This window comes from Cyanistes caeruleus, unplaced genomic scaffold (assembly GCF_971803275.1).
Source record: "Cyanistes caeruleus unplaced genomic scaffold, bCyaCae1.hap1.1 HAP1_SCAFFOLD_76, whole genome shotgun sequence".
Taxonomy (NCBI): Eukaryota; Metazoa; Chordata; class Aves; order Passeriformes; family Paridae; genus Cyanistes; species Cyanistes caeruleus.
In genome coordinates this window covers 585,934-606,470 of record NW_028255888.1, presented here as the reverse complement: position 1 = coordinate 606,470, position 20,537 = coordinate 585,934, and the positions used below count along the sequence as shown (strand labels likewise).

The 20,537-nt window shown below is 52.9% G+C and overlaps 3 protein-coding genes across 3 annotated transcripts in view; all 3 read right to left on the bottom strand.

Moving 5' to 3' along the window:
* LOC147646881 (uncharacterized) overlaps window positions 1-20,537 on the bottom strand; it is a 450,805-nt gene that overhangs the window by 136,784 nt on the left and 293,484 nt on the right. The gene's annotated exons all lie outside the window — the stretch shown is intronic.
* Window positions 473-5,897, bottom strand: LOC111944982 (maestro heat-like repeat-containing protein family member 7). Its single transcript, XM_086872754.1, has 15 exons — window positions 5,384-5,897; window positions 5,045-5,109; window positions 4,784-4,900; window positions 4,451-4,599; window positions 3,963-4,110; window positions 3,530-3,717; window positions 3,303-3,440; window positions 2,914-3,028; window positions 2,604-2,741; window positions 2,235-2,411; window positions 1,939-2,091; window positions 1,681-1,779; window positions 1,420-1,522; window positions 1,085-1,141; window positions 473-794 (listed from the first exon to the last, which is right to left on the bottom strand). Exons 1-15 carry the CDS (start codon window positions 5,502-5,504, stop codon window positions 595-597), a joined length of 1,968 nt encoding a protein of 655 aa, XP_086728880.1. The 5' UTR covers window positions 5,505-5,897; the 3' UTR covers window positions 473-594.
* LOC147646890 (uncharacterized) lies at window positions 13,437-19,031 on the bottom strand. The gene is made up of 11 exons (XM_086872776.1): window positions 18,786-19,031; window positions 18,357-18,428; window positions 17,907-17,978; window positions 17,633-17,704; window positions 17,440-17,541; window positions 16,880-16,987; window positions 16,525-16,596; window positions 15,829-15,927; window positions 15,279-15,386; window positions 14,492-14,666; window positions 13,437-13,964 (listed from the first exon to the last, which is right to left on the bottom strand). Exons 1-11 carry the CDS (start codon window positions 18,880-18,882, stop codon window positions 13,721-13,723), a joined length of 1,221 nt encoding a protein of 406 aa, XP_086728902.1. The 5' UTR covers window positions 18,883-19,031; the 3' UTR covers window positions 13,437-13,720.

The window sequence follows — 20,537 nt, the reverse complement described above, 5'->3', positions numbered from 1 at the left end:
ATTCTGCTGATTTCTATCCCAGGTGTGATTTAGAGGGTTGGAATCTCCTGGAAAAGTGGATTGATGGATTCTTCCTTGAAATACCAAGGGCTCTGGTCCTGGCACATCCTGCCATTCTCACCCCTCTCAGATAAACCTGCTCCAGTTAGGAGCTCCAGGGAAGCACCAGAGCAGCCGGCTGTCAGGAACAAGGCAAATCAAGCCTGGGGGCTGCTCATGGAGCTGGAGCAAGATGCACCTGGGAGCCCTCAGCAATCCAGCCAGCACCACACGGGCAGGAGGACACAGACGGCGCTGCCAGGCTGGGACAGGGCTTGTGCCTTCAGCACAACCACCAAAGGCCAAGGGCCTTCTGGCCATTTTCCCTGCACCACTGCACACCTGGGCAGCTTGCTGAGCACAAGCACCCTTTTCCCCGTCTTCCCCTATGCCCTGCAGACCCTGGGCAGCAAAAGAACAGTCTTGCAGTCTGTTTCTTAGAACATATCCTATATTTAAACACTACAGAAAACTGAAAACATGAAAAGGACAGACTGGAAATAAATGGAAAATGCCTGCTGGTTCAGGCGGCCACAGCAGACAGAGGCTCCCAGGTCACGTCTCAGTGGAGCTCCAGCAGCACAGCCAGGCACAGCCCCACGGACGAGGCCGTGACCTCCATGCCCTGTGGAGCTGATCTCTCAGCCTCACGAACACGGACACCGGGGCACGGTCTCCTGCCCTGAGAAGGTCCAGGGTTTCACTGGCCAGGCTTCCCTCCTCAAGGCTGATGTCACCTGCCATGGCTTCAAGGGCTGGAAGAGAGAGCAACAGAGCCACGGTCAGATCCCAGACCTGCGGTGACCCAACGAGAGCCCCCTGCCAGGGCCATCCCAGCCGGCTCTTGCCATGGCCAGCAGGGAGCACGGACCAAGGGGATCAGCCCGAAGCTGCTGGCCACGAATGCCCCACGTACCCCTGAAATCTCGGTGTGCTCTGCCCACGCCGCCCCTCATCCGCACAGGGAGCAGAGCCCCCCGCAGCCGGGCCAGGGCTTGCAGCTCCCCCCGCCAGCCGCCACTGTCAGCCCGCTGCCCTCACTCACCTTCGGAGATGAGCTGCAGCTCTGCCTGCTGCCCCCTCAGGAGCCGCCCGGCCATCTCTGGGAACACAGAGCCTGTCAGGGCCCCAGCGGCACAGCTCCCTGCCAGCGGCGCTGCCAGCCCTGGGGCCACACGCCCTCCTGGCCCGGCAGGGCTCAGCCCGGGCCCTTGCCGCATCCTGACGCCCAAGGGTACGGCTGCCAGAAGCCGGCAGCAGCCCCGAGGGCAGCCGGGGCTCCAGGGCGCCGGGCCCGGGTGCCGCTGCCGGGGCAGCAGCCGCGGCTGGGGCCGAGCTGCGGCGGGGCGGGGAGGGAGCCCAGCCAGGTTCGTGGCTCACCCATGAACCTGATGGCCGCCGCTCGCAGGGACTCCTGTGGGCTCTGCAGGTACGGCAGGGCCCGGCGCAGGTGCTCGGCCGCTCGGCTCCTGTCCTGTGCCAGCTGCAGAGAGCGGCAGGAGGGAAGGGTTGGCGCCGGCTGTGCCCCAGCCCCGGCCTCCCGTGCCCGCCCAGCCCTGAGGCCCGGCCAGCCCCACACACTGGGCACCAGGGGCAGGGGGCTTCTCCAGCCTGAGGCTGGGGCTTGCAGGCCACCCTTACCAGGATGTCGCCCAACATCCACAGGTTCTCCTGTTCCAGCTTCTGGAGATCCCTCCTCTTCAGGAACTTGGCTGCACAATGCAGCGTTTCCAGGGAGGCCTGGAGAGCAGCAGAGACCCAAAGTTGGCCCCACAGCCCAGGGCACAGGAGCCGCGTCCCTGTGCCAAGGCCTGGAGGAGGCAGCGGCCGGCAAGGCACCAGGGCAGGAGGCAGCCCAGCTCCCTCCCAGAGCAACACCAGCAGCCCACGAATCCTCACCTCTGCCACACGCTGGTTCTCATCATGGCAATGGAAGAACAGGGGCAGGAGGCTCTGGCACACAGGCATCTCCAAAGGATTTCTTCCCCTTCCCAAAAAATCCACTGTAACTTGGAAGAGCCCTATAGAGAGCAGCTGGACCTGGCTATTCTCCTGTAAGAAAGGAAGGGTAAATGATGTTAGTTGATGTTAGCATTGTGTGCTCCAGGCTCACATTGGCACAGGCCTGAAAATCCACAGAGTACAAAGTGTCTGGGCAGCACTCAGTGCCCGTGGCTGAGGGCACAGAGCCTTACGTGGTCGAAGAGCGGCAGGAGCGCCTCAGCCAGCTGCAGGGCAATGGGGCTGGGTACCACAATGTATTTGTAGGTGAATATGAAGCTGAGTATGATGAGTGACATCCCAATTATGTCTGTATCCTTGTCCTGAAGTAGGTCCATGAGTGTTTCAGTCAGGCTCCACATTTTTTTCGCCTGTGTGGAACACAAGTGTGTGAAATCGCAGCTTGCTGCTGTGGCAGAACCCAGAGTGCAAAGGCCAATCCCGAAGCACTGGGGCAGCTGAAGCAGGAGTCAGGAGAGCTGGGAGCAGCTGCCTCAGAGCTCCAAGCCCAGCCAAGCCCAAGTGACTGCATTCCCCAGCTTCAGCCACTGTCCCCTTCTCACCATGGAGGGATGGTCAATGAACTTGAGAAGGGCCCTGAGTGCCAGGTGACGCCTCTCCCTGCACTCGCTCTGCAGGCACCTTGAGGAGACCTGCACAACACTGTCACTGCATTCACTGGAGTCCAGGTACTCCGGGATCTGAAAGGCACAGGGCAGTGACAGGGAAGCCAGCCGGCAGAAGCCTGGAACCGCACAGGGCCGGGCCCGGGCAGCAGCACAGGGCACAGGCAGCGTCCCAGGCAGCTGGGGCTATGAGAGGGCAGAGAGCTGGCAGGCATCACAGGGAGGTAGTGCTGGCCATCAGGCTCACCTCCACAAGGAATGCCAGGGCAGGCAGATCCCAGTGTGGCTCTTGTGTGCTGAGCAGCCAGAGGAAGTGCAATGCAGTTCTGGAATACAACCCTAGAGAAGCATGGTGCATCTCCCTGACAGGGTAAAAATGGGACCAGGACCCTGAGCAAATCTCTGCCAGGGGACTCACTCCCATGGGCCTGGTCTTTCCCCCCAAAGCTGTGAATGGATATGGGCTCCTTGGGAGGCAGCTCCTTGTGGGCTCTTTCCTCTCCCAGCCTTTTCCCAGTCTGCTTGGCCATCCCTTGCTAACAAGGCCCTCTGGCCCACAAGCATGGGTACTGTGTTGGGCCAGGCCCTGGGCCCAGGGCAGAAATGCCAGAGGCAGTGGGGAGAAGGGGGTCTCACCTGGCCAGCAGACCCACGGCACAGTGGTGGGTGTCAGCACACAGCAGCGTGTCCCAGCCACACTTGTGTTCCATTGACAGCACGGCTTCCTCATGCTGCATTTGGCAGAGGAGAAACTTGAGGGTCTGCACTGCAAACCTGTGTGCACAGCAAAGTCCAGGTCATGCTGGGAGCACTGGCTTCTGCCCTTGGGACGTGGCAGGGACAGGTGGACTGGGATGGAGCACCTGTTGGGGCTGGTGGCAAAGCCGTGTTCTTCCTGGCATCTCTTCCAGAAGTTCCAGCCCTCCTCTGGCATCTGTTCTGTGCTGAAGAACACTTGGAGGAGCAGATGCACAAAGAGCTGGGGGAAATACACTGTTAAAGCTTCTGGCCAGCAGGGCACCTGGAGGATCTTCCACATCACCACAGTTGCCTGCAGGGGACAAAGCAGCCTGAGACAGCGCTCAGTGTCCAGGTGTCCATGTAGCAGGGCCTGAGTGTGGCAGGGAGAGGACGGGGAAGACGCAGGGAGAGAACCTGGCCTGGTGGCCCTGAAGCTGCCCCTAGGCCAGGTTTCAGCCCAGTGCCCGAGGCAGGGAGATGCAGTGGGGGAAGGAGGGTGCAGAGCTGCTGGAGAGGCAGCCTTGGGGTGAGTGCAGGCCAGTTCCAGAAACTCACAGCCAGGGCAAAGACACCCGTGGTCTCCCAATCCGATGTGCAGCTGCTGTGCTGTGGCCAGTCCCCCAGCACACCCAGGAGTATCAGGAGTGCCCTCTGTGCAGTCCTGGGCGAGCACAAGATCCTCTTCCATATGGTCATTGCAGCTCTGCAGGGTCAGAGCTCCATGTCAGGCACAGGGTCTCAGACACATCCCCATGGCCTGGGTAGCAGCAGGGAGCTGAGCTGGCTGCCAGCTCTGCCTCTGCCCACTGCCCCTCAGCAGCAGCAGCAGCAGCAGCAGCAGCCAGGCAACCCAGGCCTGTGGGGACAGGCTGCTGAGGGGCAGGGTGGCAGCATGGCAGCAGGCTCAGGGGCTGACATGCCTGGGCTGGAAAAGGGAGCAGCCAGAGGCCCCTGGAAGTCTCTGTTGGTGACACACCTGGGCCAGTCTGTACAGGGCAATGGGCTGGGGAGCCGTGAGCCCTCTGAACAGGTGGGCCCCATACCTGTCACACGTTGGGGCCACACGCAGGAGAGTAATGACCACATCGTCGGGCTGTGCCTCGGTGAGATCCAGCAGGGTCCTCTCCAGCCTGTGCTCAGCAGATTCATTGGTCATGAGCACCTGGTGGATGCACCTCACGATGGCAGGCACCTGGAGAAGGCATGGGGAGAGTTGGAAAGCTGTCAGAAGGAGTCAGGAATGTCCCCAGCTTCCCCAGAGAAGTGCTTTCCTTCTCATCACACTGCAATGGCCTCCAAGGCTTAGAGTGAGCAGCAGGCGTGGCTTGGGAGGCCAAGCAATTCCTGGAGGATCAAACCCTGGCCACAGGGTTTACTTGCTTTGGACTGGAAAGAGCCTTCTCCAAAATCCATTTCAGCATGGCAGCACTGGTGTCAGTGGTGTAGACATCACAGTTTTCCATGGACGCAATGCCCATGATGCTGGTCTCTTCCTGCCAAATGCATTTCATGAATTTGCAAGTCAGGCAGGAGAAAGAAGGTCGGGAAGAGAGGGATATTGCATGGAGTGCTCCAAGCTCGGTGCTGGGCTGGGCAGTGCCAGCAGGCCCAGCCCAGGTGGGGATGGCTGCAGGTACCTGCGCTGTTCTGGAGATGAGGCCACAGGTGGGATCCTGCTCTTGAGTCTGGTCCATGGCTGCATCTGGCAAAGAGCAGCCAGAGCTGAGGGTCTGCAGGAGAGGCCAGAGAACACAGCCCAGCCGTGCACTCCCCAGGCAGGGACAGCTCTGGGATGCCCCCGGTTAATGCAGCAGAGCCTCTGGCAAGGCACAGCCTTGGCCCTTCTCTGGTCCTGTCCATGGGTGTGTCCCCAGAGGATGGGATGGGATGGGATGGGATGTGATGGGATGGGATGGGATGGGACAGGACCCAGGTGGATGCAGGCCCCAGCCTTGTGGCTCAGCTCTGCCACTCACCCTCCTGTAGCAGCTGGAACTGCTGCACCTCTTTAGTCTGTGCTGGGGAAGCTCCAGGGCCTCTTTCTTCCTCCTCCTCCACCCAGGCCAGTTTGGGTGCTCTCAGGGCTCTCTGCTCCATGCCAGTGATTGGATTTATGGCTACTTGCAGGAGCGATGCCTTGCAACAGCTTCACGTCGGCAAGTGCTGTAGTTGTGGCTGGAAGGCACCTGCAAGACTGAAGTCCTGGCAAGACCACAGGACAAGTCCTGCTCTTGGGTCTCGAGGCCTCCTGCCACAAGGACGGGAGGCTCCTCGTCAAGGACTGAGGTCTGGCCTCGAGGTCACGTGTAGGAATAACACTTCAGAAAAGCTCCGGGTCTGACAGAAGCGAGTGTGCTGTGCAGGGGCTCCTCACAGCACCGCTCTGGTGTGTCCTGTCCTGTCGCATGCACCAAGCACTGTGGTGTGGCTGTGTCACCACCAGCTCCTATGTCACCACATGTCACATGGGCCCTTTGACACCCTGTCCTGTGCCATGCCATGGTGACCATACTGCACCATGTCACAAAGGGCCCTTGCACACACGGCCACCTGCCCTCAGGCCACCCCCAGCCCCCCCAAATTGGCCCAGTTGGAAGGAATCCCTCACTCCAAATGTCTAAGGCCACCTGACAGGATCTTTAAGAACAGCTCAAACCATCAGCAAACGCTGCCCTGCTCTGCAGGCTCAGGGCAGCAGAAGGAGCCCCAGGGCTGCCGACACAGCCGCAGCAGGAAGGGCACGGGGCCTTGCACAGAAGCTGGCACAGCCTCCTTTGGACACGTCCTGTCTGGTGACCATCCTAAACCCGCACAGGCTGTGACACAGGCAGATGTGGGGAATGCAGGCATAGAAAGCTTTCAAGGCCTTGAGCATACAGGCTCCGAGATAGAGATGGATGCAAAGTTTGACCTGAGACCTTGGAGAAGGCTTGAAGCTTTAGAACTATAAAGTTGCACAGACTTGAAGTAAGAATAGAAGTTTGTAGTTTCAGCAGAAATACGCCTCATGTAAGTGAATAAATATGTTAAGCAAGCATGTGAAAAATGTTCAAGTTTAGCTTTTGAACCTGCCAGGGAGGTCCCCAGTGAACATCAAGGCAGACATGTGGGGAAGTGCAGATGACAGGGCTAACTCTGGCAGGAGAAGCTGTTCTGTGTCTCTGCTGATGGTGCCAGCAGCCTGAAGGAGCAGCCAGGAGAAGCACTGAAAGCAGAGAGGTGCAGTTTTGGGCAGCACAATATCCAAAGCTATCAAGCCATTAGACAGAATGCAAAGGAGGGCAGCAAGGATGGGACAGGGTATGGAGGGGAAGGCCTTGGTGCAGCTGAGGTCACTTAGTTGAGCCCAGAGAAGAGGAGACTAAAGAGAGTCTTTGGGGTCTTCAGCATCCTCCTGAAAGGAATCACAGGGGCAGGTGCAGATCTCTTCACGCTTGTGACCAGTGACAGGAGTCAAGAAAAGGGCAGGCAGCTGGCTCAGGGCAGGTTATATTTGAATATCAGGAAAAGGTTTTTCACCCAGAGCATGGTCAGCCACTGGGACAGCTTCTCCCAGGAAATGGTGACAGCATCAAGCACCTCTGAGTCTGACAAGTGTTTGAACAACACTGAACAGTTACATGAGGTTTTAGAAACCATGTAAACAGTCAAGGCTTGTGAACTCCAGGCTTACATCAGCATATACTTCTGATGATTACTTTAGGCAGTGTTTTCAGAAACTCGTTTTATGTCGTGTCATACTGCAATTCCTTGGAGATTGTGCAGAACATGTCATCCTTTTGTATGCATTGCTTGTTAGTAATATAAAAAAGAATATTGGTGTTGGGTGACTCAGAGATAGCCAGTGTGTGTAAGGTGTAGTATACAGGGAATAAAGATAAGGAAAAGAGAAGAACTACTAATAGATACTGCTAAGTTTGGAAATGTAGATAGCATTAAGAATGAATAACACAAGAAGTAAAGTTGTTATTGAAATGAGTCCACTAGAATGTATTTCAGCACATTAGAAAGAATCCTAGAGGGTCTTTTTTTGAAGCAAGGTCATGTGATTCAAAAGTGTAGCCAGTGGTAGCTTTTGTATAAATTAGAGAGTGATGAAAAGTGAGCACCTAAAGGATCTGTGTTGGAGTCTGAGGCACAGAGTGTGCCCTTGTCTCTGGTGCCTAGCTCTGACATCCAAGAAAACATTGAATTTCATTGAACAGCATGAAAACAACTTTTAAAATTAAGTAGAAAAACTAAAAGTGTGTGTAGATTAGAGAGTTTTCTTAAGTCACTGGGTGAAAAAAGTTAAAGTTTAGTGTATAAGCTAGTTTAGAAAACAGAAAACAAGAAGACAAAATGGCTACTTTAGGGTGTTATCGCTTTTCCTTCTTCTTTCTTCTTCATCTTCTTCTTTTAGAGGTTTTTGGGCAGTAGCAGGTGATTGGATAGAGAATGCCGCAGTGCAGCACACAACGTCTTGGGTCATAGGGTCACTAAGAAAAATAATTTACGTGTCTATACTTAATTGGGAAAGATTAAGAATAAAGATAAAAAGGCTATGCAGTTCAAGGCCATTTTGTGCTATTCAAGCAAACTAGAGCCAAAGCTGTGGTGGACTGAACTTGTGCAGAAAGTCTGGGGAAGACCTGCCACGTCTTTTGATAATAAATATTAATAAACGCAAGAAACAAGAAGCAAACAAGCCTTTGGAGAATCTTTCCTGAAACAGAACTGAGATAAGGGAAACTCCCCTTTGAGGAGGTATCCCAGAAGGGCTTAGCCCTGAGGAGACCAAGATTCCACAGCAACAAGAGGTGTCCCATATCTGTCGGTCAGTAAGAGCTCAAAGGATTCGATCATAGCCTGCCTGGATCAGAGCAGCCAGTTCCTGAAGGAAATCCATCTGGATGAAAATATCTGCTATCAAATTCCAGAATTTCAAGGGCCCAGGACACAGAAACATCGTATTCTGCTGGTCAGTAATCTGAAGAGATAGCCAGCAGGTCTGGTAAGCTCTGTCCAACCTAGGAGATGAGATGGAATATTTCTAAGGAGGAACAGGCAATTTTACAAAAATTAGAAAAAATAATAGAGCAGTCCTTACATGAAATTCCAACGAAAGAGTTGGAATTTTTACTGGTCTGGGTGAGAGAGAATTACCCCACCATTAGCAAGGAGCAATTGTTTGAACCCTATATATAGGCAAATGCAAATATGAGGTTAAAAGAGTTAGAAACCCCGGGAATGTGTGTCCATGGAAATATGACAGAAACAAGTCATACTCTCTTTAATGTAATGTATCACAGTCATTTTCCAAAACTGCCTTGCCAAGGGGGTGGAACAGGGGGAGAGGAAACCCAGCCACCCAGATCCGAACTGCCCTTTCCAAAAGCAAGGGAAACCCCCAAATCCCTCAACAGCGTGGGAGCCCCTGATCCCAACCCCTCAGAGGATTTGGGAAAAGAGGGAGAGGTGTGGGGGAAAGCTGAAAAAGCAGAGGGTGTTGCGATTACTATGGAAAGCAAAGGGAGCAGTTTGGAAAAGTACTAAAAAGTACTAAAATCCATAAATTCCAAAAAGGGATTTATCTTCTAAAAAGGAATTCCTCTCTAAATACGGGATTTTAGAATTTTTTAGAATTTTAGAATTTTTTTCGAATGGTACAAAACCCGTTGGAGGCTCAGCCGTTTATAAAACTGAAGCCAGAGCGAATTCATGGAGTAGCAGCGCTACCTTGTGGGCAAAAAGCATCACAGCAGCTTCTAATTTTTTCTACAAATACAATCGAGAATATTTTAGACAAAAACGACGCAATATCAACAACAGCAGGCGAAGGAATTCCTCTGTCATCGATTCAAATGCCACATTCTCTGCTTCAAGCCGATATTTCAGCTTTTCAAAAGACTGCTCCAAAGGACTGGTTCTCAGGACAGGACATCTCTTCTTCGACAAGATTACAATTTTCTCCTGTTTTTCAAGATTTAAAGGAAGCTGTGTGCATTCACAATCCACAACCACTGTATTTTTCTACTTTACCTACAGCTCCTCAACAACCAAAGCTACAATCTATATCAAATCTCCCTCAAAGAGGAGGGGGAGGACCTGATATGCAGGTACTTCTCAAGGAAGGAGCTGATGCTTTCAGAGAAACTGAGGACATTACAGTATTACCAGTGTGGCTTGGAAGAAGAGATGATGTTCCTAGATGGGAGCCTGTGGATCGCTGTCTTTTAAAGGATTTATTAGATGCTGTGGAAGGAAAAGGACTTGGTTCTCCATATTTTCAGCAATTATTAAGAGGTCTTTTCCTCAGCCATGAAATGACACCATATGACTGCAAGTATATAGCCTCAACAATTTTCACAGATTCCCAATATATACTGTGGAATTCAAGATGGAGAAAAGCTCTCCTTGAACTGAGGAACAAATATGCAAGAGGACCATATGCAGACATCACAGCAACTCAAATGGCAGGAGTAAATGTGCCGTATCACAAGCCAGAAATTCAAATAGCAGATCTGCCTCCAGAAGTGCTTCGAGATGTTGTAGAAGCATCTGAAAAGACACTGCTGCAAATTCAACCTACTGGAACCTCAGAAGGCATCTACACAGAAGTGAAGCAAGACCCTTCAGAGCCTTTCACTACCTTCATTGATCACCTCACACAGGTGATTGACCAGCAGGTGATGGATGAAAAGGTGAAGCCACACATGCTTCAAGGCCGTGCCTTCGCAAATGCTAATGCAGAGTGCAGACGTACTGAGAGTGCGTTGCCTGGATATCCAACCATGGAAGAAATGATAGAGGCATGTAGCAAGATAGGCACTCCGCATGTTGCGAGTGTTTCAACAGAAGAATTCGAGAGAATGCTCGAAGAACAACTGGAAGGATTTATGAAAATAGTAAAGAGTATGGAGTCAGGTTTTCAGTGACTCAGCTGTGCAGTTGTGATGGAAACATCGCTTCATGAGGGAGCACGCTTTCCATGTGGGAAACTGGGAAACATGAAAAAGAGCTGCCCATTGCAGAAAAAAGTACAAAGCCTTTGTCCCAGGTGCCGAAGAGGAAAACATCATCCCAGCCAATGCTATTCAAAAACACATGTAGAGGGAAAACCTCTAGCTCTGCTGGGAAACTCCAAAAACAGTGCAAAGAGTCACCACATGATGACACAAATGGAGATGGAGCGACAGCCTCAAAGTCAATTCCATTAAAGGCCTCCGGTCAGAGAGTGATCATCAGGGAACGCCAATCAGATTCCCTCAGCAAGACCATTTGTCAATTTCCCAGTGATCCAGGCTTATTGCCACCAGGTGCACAATGTGAATTGGCAACGTCCAACTTGGTTTGTTTTTTGAATGAGGATCATGCAGTACTCCATACAGGAGTCTCCGGAACATCGAAAAAAGAGGCAAGACTTCCTGATTATAGGCAAGGACAGATGCAGTATTTTGGGGCTTGTTATTTATCCATGTGTTGTTTCTGCAGACTAGAATGAAGAATTGACAGTTTTAGCTCAAGCTTTATGTCCTCCGTGGATCCTTTCGGCAAAACCTTTAGTAGCTAAAGCCATTGCTTTGCCTCTGCATGCAAATTATCCAATCAGACCATTGATCAGCAGGCAAGTTTTATCTATTAATGAGTCTACTGAAGTTCATGCCACCTGGGTAAAGCAGATAAGTCGCGATAGACCTGTAATCACCTGCAATTTGACATAAAATGGCAAGACAGTGTCAATTCAAGGGACAATGGACACAGGTGCCGATGTCACAGTCACCTCACATCTCTTCTGGCCCCAGGAATGGAGCTTAAAAACTCCTTTGAGTACCCTTTCAGGCAAAAAAGGAAAAGGATATGCCTGTGTCTCCACAGGTGCAGGACCAAAGTGGGTTCCTGCAAAGTGCGTGAAACCGTATCAAGCTGAGAAACAAGCAGACGAAGACTCCAGAAATCAAGAAGCCAGTATGCAAACGTGATTTAGCATGAAAACAGCATTCAACATCTTAGACATTGAACAAACAGCGTGCAAAATTTATGGACTGAGGACTTTGTGAGGGAGGGGTGTTTAATACAGAAATTTAAGAACTTTTGCGAGAGATAAGGTTGTTGAATAAGATCAATTAGCCATTGTATTTGTGCCTTATCTTTTGTTGGTTGCCTTATGCAACACAGTTTTGCCATGAATCAGTCGAGAGAAAATGTCTGGAGAGCTTTGACCAATGTGTCAAATCTAGACATCATCTGCTTGACTCATTCAGGGTCAGGGAAGCCATTCTAAAACAAGTAATCAAAGAAAAAAGTTGGTTTTTTTGGCAAAGAGAAGAGGGAGATACAGGAATCCAGAAATGGAGAGACATTTCTCTGTCCTATTCTCCAAAACAGTATCAATCCTATTTGCCATTGACAGAAAGGCTTACAAATATCCCTGGGTAAACCAGGATTTATAAAAAATTAAGTAGAAAGTAGTAGAATGTTTAGTATGCCACTGAGGTGAAAAATACAGATTTTATAGGGGTTTAATACACGGAGTAAAGATGGAGGAAGAAAGGTGTGGTCTTTTTTAGCTCTTCTTCTTCCTTCTTCTCCATGATTCTGCAGTTTTGGGGAGCACAAAGAATGTTTGGTTGAAAGTTAGTTGCAGTTTTAGTTATGTAAGTAGATACTGAAAACTTAGTTGTTAAAATAGAAAAACAATACACGTGTCCGTAGTTAACAAGGTTAGAAATAGATATAAAGATGAGGCAGCCGCGTGGTTCGGGGCCATTTTGTACCATCAGAGCAAAATGAGCCAGGTTGTGGTGAATTGAGCTTGTGCAGATAGTCTGGAGAGACCTGCCAAGTTTTGTAATAACCTTCTAATAAACATGAGAAACAAGATTCTAATGAACTTGGGAGTTTTTCTTCAAACCCAGAGAACTGAGATAAGCGGGACTGCCCACGAGGGAGGATCCCAAAGGAGCTCAGCCCAAAGGGGACTGAGAAATCTGTGAGGAAAGAAAAACACAGAAGTATAGAAGAAGAAAAAGAATAAGAGAAGTTACAGGTTTTAGGAGGTCTGTGATAGAGATGAGGAAGTGTTAAACTCGTTCCAACCAGCTGCCCAAAGCAGTGCCTTTAGTCTCTTTTCAGCTGGGGAGTAGCACCGGCCTTGTTGAACGCAGGCAGCAGCACGAGCAGGGCTCCTCCAGCAGCAGGGACACACCACGAGCCAGGAGGGGACCGTGGCACCAGAGGGGATTGTGGCACCAGAGGGGACCGTGGTACCAGAGGGGACCGTGGCACCAGAGGGGACCGTGGTACCAGAGGGGACCGTGGCACCAGCCGTGCCCAAGGCCTGAAAAGGGTGGCGAAGTCAGGTGGTGCTGCCTGGCTGCATGAACACCTTGGGCAGGGCGTGGTGAGGAGCCAGGTCTGGGGGCCATCCAAGGAGTCCTGTCAAGAGCAAATGGTTCTAATACACTCTCTGGGGAAAAAAAGGGGCAATCCTTTGAGTGAACTGAAATGCTAATAAATATTTGCTCACGTATGGTGGGGTTTCTCTGCAAATGGGCTTTGATGGGAAATTTCCGACGACATATAGTTTTGCTCTTTAAGTTGAGCAACTGAGGAGCTTTGTTGAGGAATGGAGAATTGTTTGTAGCTCAGTATTTTCTCAGGAGGAGCCTTGCATTTTAGCACAGGAGGAAGGTAAGGCAAAGGTTTAAAAGCTTCCCCCCCCTGAAGTGACACACTTTCTGAGGAGTCTGAGGAGAATTCCCCTCAGCCTCTGCCAGGGCTGTTTGCCTCCTCTGCAGGCTCAGGATTCTGGGAGTTCCAGGAGCCTCAGCTGCCACGGTATTTTCCTCTGAATATTTCTTGTTGTGCAGTATACAGGGAGAATATTTTGTGTGAGATTCTCCTCTGGGCTTTGAGGTGAATCTCAGTAATTCTGTTGATTTTCATGTCCAGATGAACTTTTGGTAGATAGGAAGGAAAAGGGAAGAGGCACCATGGAAAATTAATTGCTCAAAATTTGAGTGGCCCAACCACACTAAAACTGAAGTCTAAACTGAAAGAAAACTTTTATTTTTTTTTTCCTTGGTAGGTGGGTTACAACATGAAGGGTAAATAAAGGTCTTTGAAAAGGTTCAGCCAGAACCCAGCTGTATGAAAATCAAAAGGGATAAGACAGGGCATGGGAAGAATCTTCAGCCCTTCCCGTTGAAGGTAAAAGAGTAGGACAAGTGCCTCTGGCTGTTACCCACAGGTAATGTGTTATTTGTAGCCAAGAGCAGATGCCCCAAGCTGCTGGTGGCCCAAGCCCTGCCATGGCTGTCCCACTTTCAGTCCTAGCTGGACCAGGGTGGCTGGCTCGGGAGGGGAGGAGGTGGGGGGATCTCAGGGGGCTTCCTCTTCACAGCCGGGCTGGGGGGCCGTGGGGGAGGCACGGAGTGCTGGTGCTCTGCTTTCCAGGTCAACTCCTGCTTCTGAGGCCACATCTGAGAGTTGATGAACGAGGCAATCTCTGGGCTCCCTGAGGGCAAGGGAGAGTCACACCTTCTTGGCTGGTATGCTGGAGCTGCAGCAGGGTGACTGTGGAGAGAGGAGGTGGCTGAGGCCCCCAGCTGCCGTGGGCACTCAGGGACCCTCCTGCACAGCAGGGCCCAGAGCGGCCAAGGCTCCCCAGCACGGCTGGAGCTGCTGGCACAGCTTGGCCCAGCTGGACAGCTGCCCCTCAAGGCCCTGGCAACCAGGGGATGGCTCTGGGCAGGGTCCCTGGCCAGGAGCGGGCCCCAGAGCGCCTCTGCCTTTCAAGGGCAATCTCGTCCCCGCTCTTTCTCCTGCCCACCTTGCTTTGCCTCTGCCCGCTGCTCCTGGGGCTGCTCTTGGCCAGGCAGCCTCAGTGGGAGCCAGCACTGGCTGCAGCCCCAGCGGGCTCCCCAGGACAAGGCCCAGCAATTAAGAGGCCAATGAAAGGCCTGGGCAGCAGCAGAACTCTCAGCAGAGTTATTTGGGCAACCACTGATTACCCACAAGTGCACAGCAGCCTCACTGGGAATGTTTCCTGACTATGAGCAGCCTTTCAAGAAGCTGGAGGGTGGAGATGAACAACAACTTACCGTTTCTTGTCCTTCCACCACCGGAATCCAACATAGCACAGGACCATGGAAAGTGGCACTGTGAACAGTGTCACTGCTGTGCCTATCATGCAGGACTTGCGCACATCCTGCGGGCAGAACACTCTTGGGGTGCTTGGTGGATTCTCAGCATTTATATTGGACTTGCCAAGTGCATCTGTGGGAGCAATGGGCAGCGTGAGCCTGTGCTGTGCTCCATTGCTGAGCTGGAAGCACGGTGGATACGGCCAGGACATTCTCTGTTTCCCCAGAGCTGGGGCCTGCAGGCACCTTGCCACCCCTTGGCACAGGCTGTGCCACCCAACAAAGCCCAGAAGGCCGAGAGCAGAGTCCCCAGAGAGGGACAGCACAGCTGCTTGGGCAGTGGCTCCTTCCAGGGACACGGGCCAAACCCATCCCTGAGCAGCCACTGCCACCCCTGACCCTCCCTGCTCTCTGACAGCTCCCCCAGCCCAAGGGGACAGAGCCAGGCCCTGTAAGGGGCCAGTGCATCCCCTGCCCAGTTGGGAGCCAGGGCTGGCTGTGGCCCTGGGCTCGTGGCAGGGCTCCCACTCGGGGCTGCTCCTGTGTCTTGGGCCTCTGGGCACTCAGGGCCAGCTCCAGGAGCAGCTGCAGGGGGAGAGATGTTGGTGCACAAGTCCCGATTCCCAGGGGCAGGGAATGAGCTCCAGAGGCCTGGAAGCCACGGCACCTCGAGCTCCATCCAGGCCCTGAGGGAAGAGCTGCTGGCACACAGCCCTGCCGAGGGAGAGCCCAGCACAGCAATTACCTCCTGTTCCTGGGCCTGGCATCTCCTCCTTTCCTGCAACAGGAGCTGGCACAGGGCCATTCCTTCCTCTAGCATATACCATCATCTGCACAAACATCTGCTCCAGCACTTGAGAAAGGAAAAAGGACAGCTGGATAAGATAGAACTGCTCACCATTAGAGGAGGTGGTATCTTCAGGAGGCAATAGTTGTCAAAGTCATGGATAAAGGTCAGGAAAATACCCAGGTTATTGGGGCTGGGCCAGGGCCCTCCCTCCTCCAAACAGCCCCTACACCTGATCTAGCCCAAGACAGAAATTGCAGGGGATCTCAGGGTGTGCATGGCCCATGCTGCAGTTTGGGCTCCCTGTCAGCTGATGCCAAATGCCTTCCTGCAGAGGCTGGGAAGAAGCTGCAGCCAGGCCAGGCTGGGAAACAGCCCTGCAGGGCATGAAAGCAGCAGCAGGGCAGCAAGGCTGCCATGGATCCCTTCCTGCTGTGCCGAGCATGGCGTGTCCTGATGTGCCCCTGGCCGCTGAGTGTCAGGAGGAGGCTGAGGGACATGAACCCACCACGGCGTCTCTCCAGATTACTCAGCATCTTGTCCAGAAGTTGGGATGCCTCCAGGGATTTCTTGTCTTCCATCTCTTTGTTCTTCCATCTTGGAGGACCTTAATGGAAAGTAGTTCCATTTCTCCATCAGTCCAGAGTGGCAATGAGTGCACCTGGGTGACTGGTGCCCTCCAAGGCACTCCCTCCTCTCTGCCTTCCACTCAGGAGCAGAAGCAGGGGGACCACGTGCCTGCAGTGTCCCCACAATGGGATGGAAGGAGCCCCTTGCATGGCAGTCAGGGGAGAAAGGACTCCCTGGAGCTGCCAGCAGCTCTGAACTGAGCCCCAGGCAGGGCCAGGGCTTGGCAGCAGCAACAGGAGCAGCTCAGGCTCCCGGGGGCTGGCAAAGGAGCCACACGAGGCACAGCCCCGGGGCACAGCCCTGGGCCCAGCCTCTTCCTCTCTGCTCTTCTCCGTGGCTGCACAGAGCACATGGAAGGTGACACTGGCATTGCACATGGGAAGAGATTGACAGCTAAATGCTCCTTCCTCCCACTGACAGCAATGCTGTGGGATCACTCAGGGCTCCAGAAGGGAGTGGGGCAATGTTTCCAGAATCCATCAACCTTCAGACTCTTAAGGGAAATAGCATGAGAGTGAGCTCTTCCCACACTCACACTGATAATTCTGTGCAGAAATGGACATTGAGAACTTGCCTCCAGCATTCTCCATGGGTCTCAAACCATTATGTGCCAGAGCTTTCAGATGCTCCATGTCACGATCCCAATCTAGAAGGGAGCACAGATCAGAACCATTCCATGGTGAGCTGGGATCCCCTTCTGCCTTAGGGAACTGGGCACTGCAAGGGGGTCGTGGAAGGCCATGGGAGCCACATGTCAATGGACATGGCCAAAGCTGCAGAGGGGCCTGGGCAGCTCTGGGCTGGCCCTGGACACTCTCAACACCTTTTCCATGCTCTGTGCAACATCCCTGAAAGGCAGGCACTGCCAAGCAGCAGAGATTTACAGCTCAAGCCTCAGCAGGGCTCAGGCCCAGAGGCACAGCAATTACCTCCTGGGACTGTGCCTGGCATGGCCTCCCTTCCTGCAGCAGAGGCTGCCCATGAGCCACTGCTTCCTCTGGGAAACGCCACCTTCAGCACAGCCTTTGGGTTCATCTCTGGAGAAAGGAAAAGTGATAACTGGATTGGATGGAACCATTCCCCTTTTAGGGAAGTGGTATCATCATGATGAGATACTAGTCGAGGTCAAAGATAAGGATTAGGAAATCATATAAACTTATGGGATTGGCCAGAGCCCTCCCTCCTCCAAACAGCCCCTACACCTGATCTAGCCCAAGACCAGGAAATTGCAAGGGATCTCAGGGTGTGCATGGCCCATGCTGCAGTTTGGGCTCCCTGTCAGCTGATGCCAAATGCCTTCCTGCAGAGGCTGGGGAGAAGCTGCAGCCAGGCCAGGCTGGGAAACAGCCCTGTAGGCCATGAAAGCAGCAGTGGGGCAGCAAGGCTGCCATGGATCCCTTCCTGCTGTGCTGGGCACGGTGTGACCAGATGTGCAGAGAAAGCCCCCGGCTGCTGAGTGTCAGGAGGAGGCTGAGGGACATGGACCCACCTTGTCCTCCCTGCAGCATTTCCTTCAGCATTTGCTGCATGGTATTGGATGGCTCATGGGGTTCCTGGTGCCCTGTAGCTTTGTTCTTTCCTCTTGGAGGACCTAATTAAAAATATATATATATCCATGTCCCAGGAATGGATCTTAAAAATCAGGGTTCAGCTTGTGGGATCAGCAAGGACACAATACTCACCCCTGTGACGGGAGCTGGGCTTGCGTGCAGCATCCAGCCCAGGAGCTGGGAAAGTCCTCCCTGCAGACACACCTGTAACTCAACAGCCACAGAAGCTTCTGTCATGTCTGCTGATCTGCAAAGGCAGCACTGAGCCACAGGAGTGCTGAGGGGATCACGCAGGGCGAGGGCACACACGTGCACAGCTCTGTCCTGGCACCTGCAGCGACGCTGCCCTGGCTGTGATTTGGGCTCTGAGCTGGCAGCTCTCCCAGGGGGAAAGGCCTTGACCTACCCTCACCATCTCCCAGAGCCTCAGTCTTGGATGTGGGTTGAGAAGCCAGATCACCTTCACCAAGAGGCTTGGCTGCAAAGAAAGGCAGGACAGAAGAGCTCCTGTGGCTCTGTAGGAGATCCTCAGGCTCCCTGGGGCTGGCAAAGGAACCACACGAGGCCCAGCCCTGGGGCACAGCCCTGGGCCCGGCCCCTTCCCTCTCTGATCTTCTCTGTGGCTGCACAGAGCACACGGAAGGAGACACTGGCATTGCACATGGGAAGAGATTAAAAGCTAAATACTCATTCCTCCCACTGACAGCAATGCTGTGGGATCACTCAGAGCTCAAGAAGGGAGCAGAGCGATGTTTCCAGAATCCATCAACCTTCAGACTCTTAAATGAAGTGGCACGTAAGTTCTTGCCACTTCGACACTGATTATTCTGTGCGGAAAGGGACATTGAGAACTTGCCTCCAGCATTCTCCATGGGTCTCAAACCGTCATGTCCTAGGGCTTCCACATGCCCCATGTCACGATCCCAATCTAGAAGGGAGCACAGATCAGAATCATTCCATGGTGAGCTGGGATGCCCTTCTGCCTTAGTGAACTGGGCACTGCAAGGGGTTTGGGTAATGCTGTGGGAGCCAGATGTCAATGGACATGGCCAAAGCTGCAGAAGGACTTGGGGAGCTCTAGGCTGGCTCTGGTCACTCTCCACCCTCTTTGTAGGCCCCATGCAAACATCCCTGGAGAGGCAGCAGGACCAGCCCAGGGGCTCTGGGGATTCTCTCCCTCCCACAGAGGAAACCCTCCCTCAAGCCCTGGGGAAAACCATCCCCAATGCTTCCCAGGGAGAAGGAAGTGCTGTCCCAGGAAAGGGAAGCCAGGCCCTGGGCTCACCTGCTCGCCGTGCTCGCCACGGAGCAGCCTGGGCAGCCCTGTCAGGCAGGGCCACTGCCAGGAGGAGCAGGAGGAAGAGGCGCAGAGCAAAGGCCATGGTGCCTTGCCCACTGCCAGTCCTGCAGCTCTTGCTGCCACCACTGTCCTGACACCGCTGTCCCAATGTCAGCACCGCTGCTGCCGCCGCCGCTGCTGCCACAACAGTCGTGGTCAAGGACTGACTGATTGGTTTTTGTGGTGCTGTGCAACCACGGGGCTCTGGGACCTCTGTGACCTCAGAGCCTGCTGTCACCTCAGCCTGCTGTCACCCCAGAGACTGCTGTGACCTCATGGCCTTGGCTGTACCCCCCGAGTGTACTCCCATCTGTACTCCAATCTGTACTGGACTGATTGTAAATCTTTGACTTCATCAAAGGGTCATTGCTAAAGAAAACCTTGGTTTTGCCTGCTGACATTGCTGGTCATGTTCTGTCCCATGAGATGCTCTTGATGGTTGCCTCTTTTCCTGGGCATGGCACTGGAGGAGGTCCAGGCCCAGGTGATGCCACTGAAGGAAATGTGCCCTCAGCCCAGGGACACTCAACACAGACTCCCCCAGCCCCTCAGGGCCCTGCCACTGGTCACAGCAGCCCCTGCCTGGCTCCTGCCTGCCCACACCGTGGTCAGCCCCGCCTGCTCCTGGACATGGAGCTCAGCCAGGGCTGGTGCTGTGTGGGCTTTGCTGGTGGTACCAGCCAGACACTGGGGTGACAGCTCCATCTCTTTATTGGAACAGAAGAGCTGTGTCAGGCCCTGCCCTGGCAGGAGGGACCCACCTTCAGTCCAGGCCACAGAGCAGGGCGGGTCCCTTCAGGGACACAGGGCCTTGCTTTGGGTGGTGGCAGCATCTGCACAGCAGCAAGCTGGTAACGCAGCTGTGACAGGGACATCACGTATGGGCATGGAGATGTGAAATGTGTGGTGCAGGTGTCCCTGAGGGAGGTGTTTGGCCTTTCCTGTGAAGCTGCAGAGGGGAACCTGTTGAGAGAGGAGATGGCTGAGGCCCCAGCTGCAGCTGGCACACAGGGACCCTCTTGCACACTGGGAGATTCTCACTGTGCTCACAGGTTCCCTCTGAAGACTAAGAGCTGAATGTGGATGGGCTTAGCAACTGGTCTGCAGGCCAAACAATTGAGGTAGCAAAAGAAGAAATTGAGAAAATACAAGTTTATCCATAGCAAGGAAGAAAGCAAGGCCGTTAGCATGGAAACCAATAAAAAGGGACATAAGGGGTATTTACAGTTGTAATAAATGGAATTGGTTCGTGCTAACTAAATTGTAACTGTTCTTAAAGTTATTATTAGAAACAATCAAGAATCAGTGTTACAAAGCAGATGTACCCCTTTGCAGATGTTACATGTCAAAATTAAGGTACAGGATGTAGTTTAGAAGATAAATGGTGTCTCAAGACCAAAATGGCCTTGAAATTTAGGCATTGGGCGTAAGGATTAGTAAATATAAGGCAAATTAGTAGACTAACATAACACAAGGCTTAGTACGCACACGCAAACCTGTAAGGTTATCCAAAGGACAATGAGGAAGAGGAGAAGCCTTCACCAAAAGACCACCAAAAGAAGACTGAAGACCCCTTCGCAACAAGTGAGGCATGTGGCATGAATAAAAATGATGTAAAGTCAGAAAAATCAGAAATAGGAGGAAACTTACAGGAAACATTAATGAATATGTATAAGCATACAGTATATGAGTTTAGCT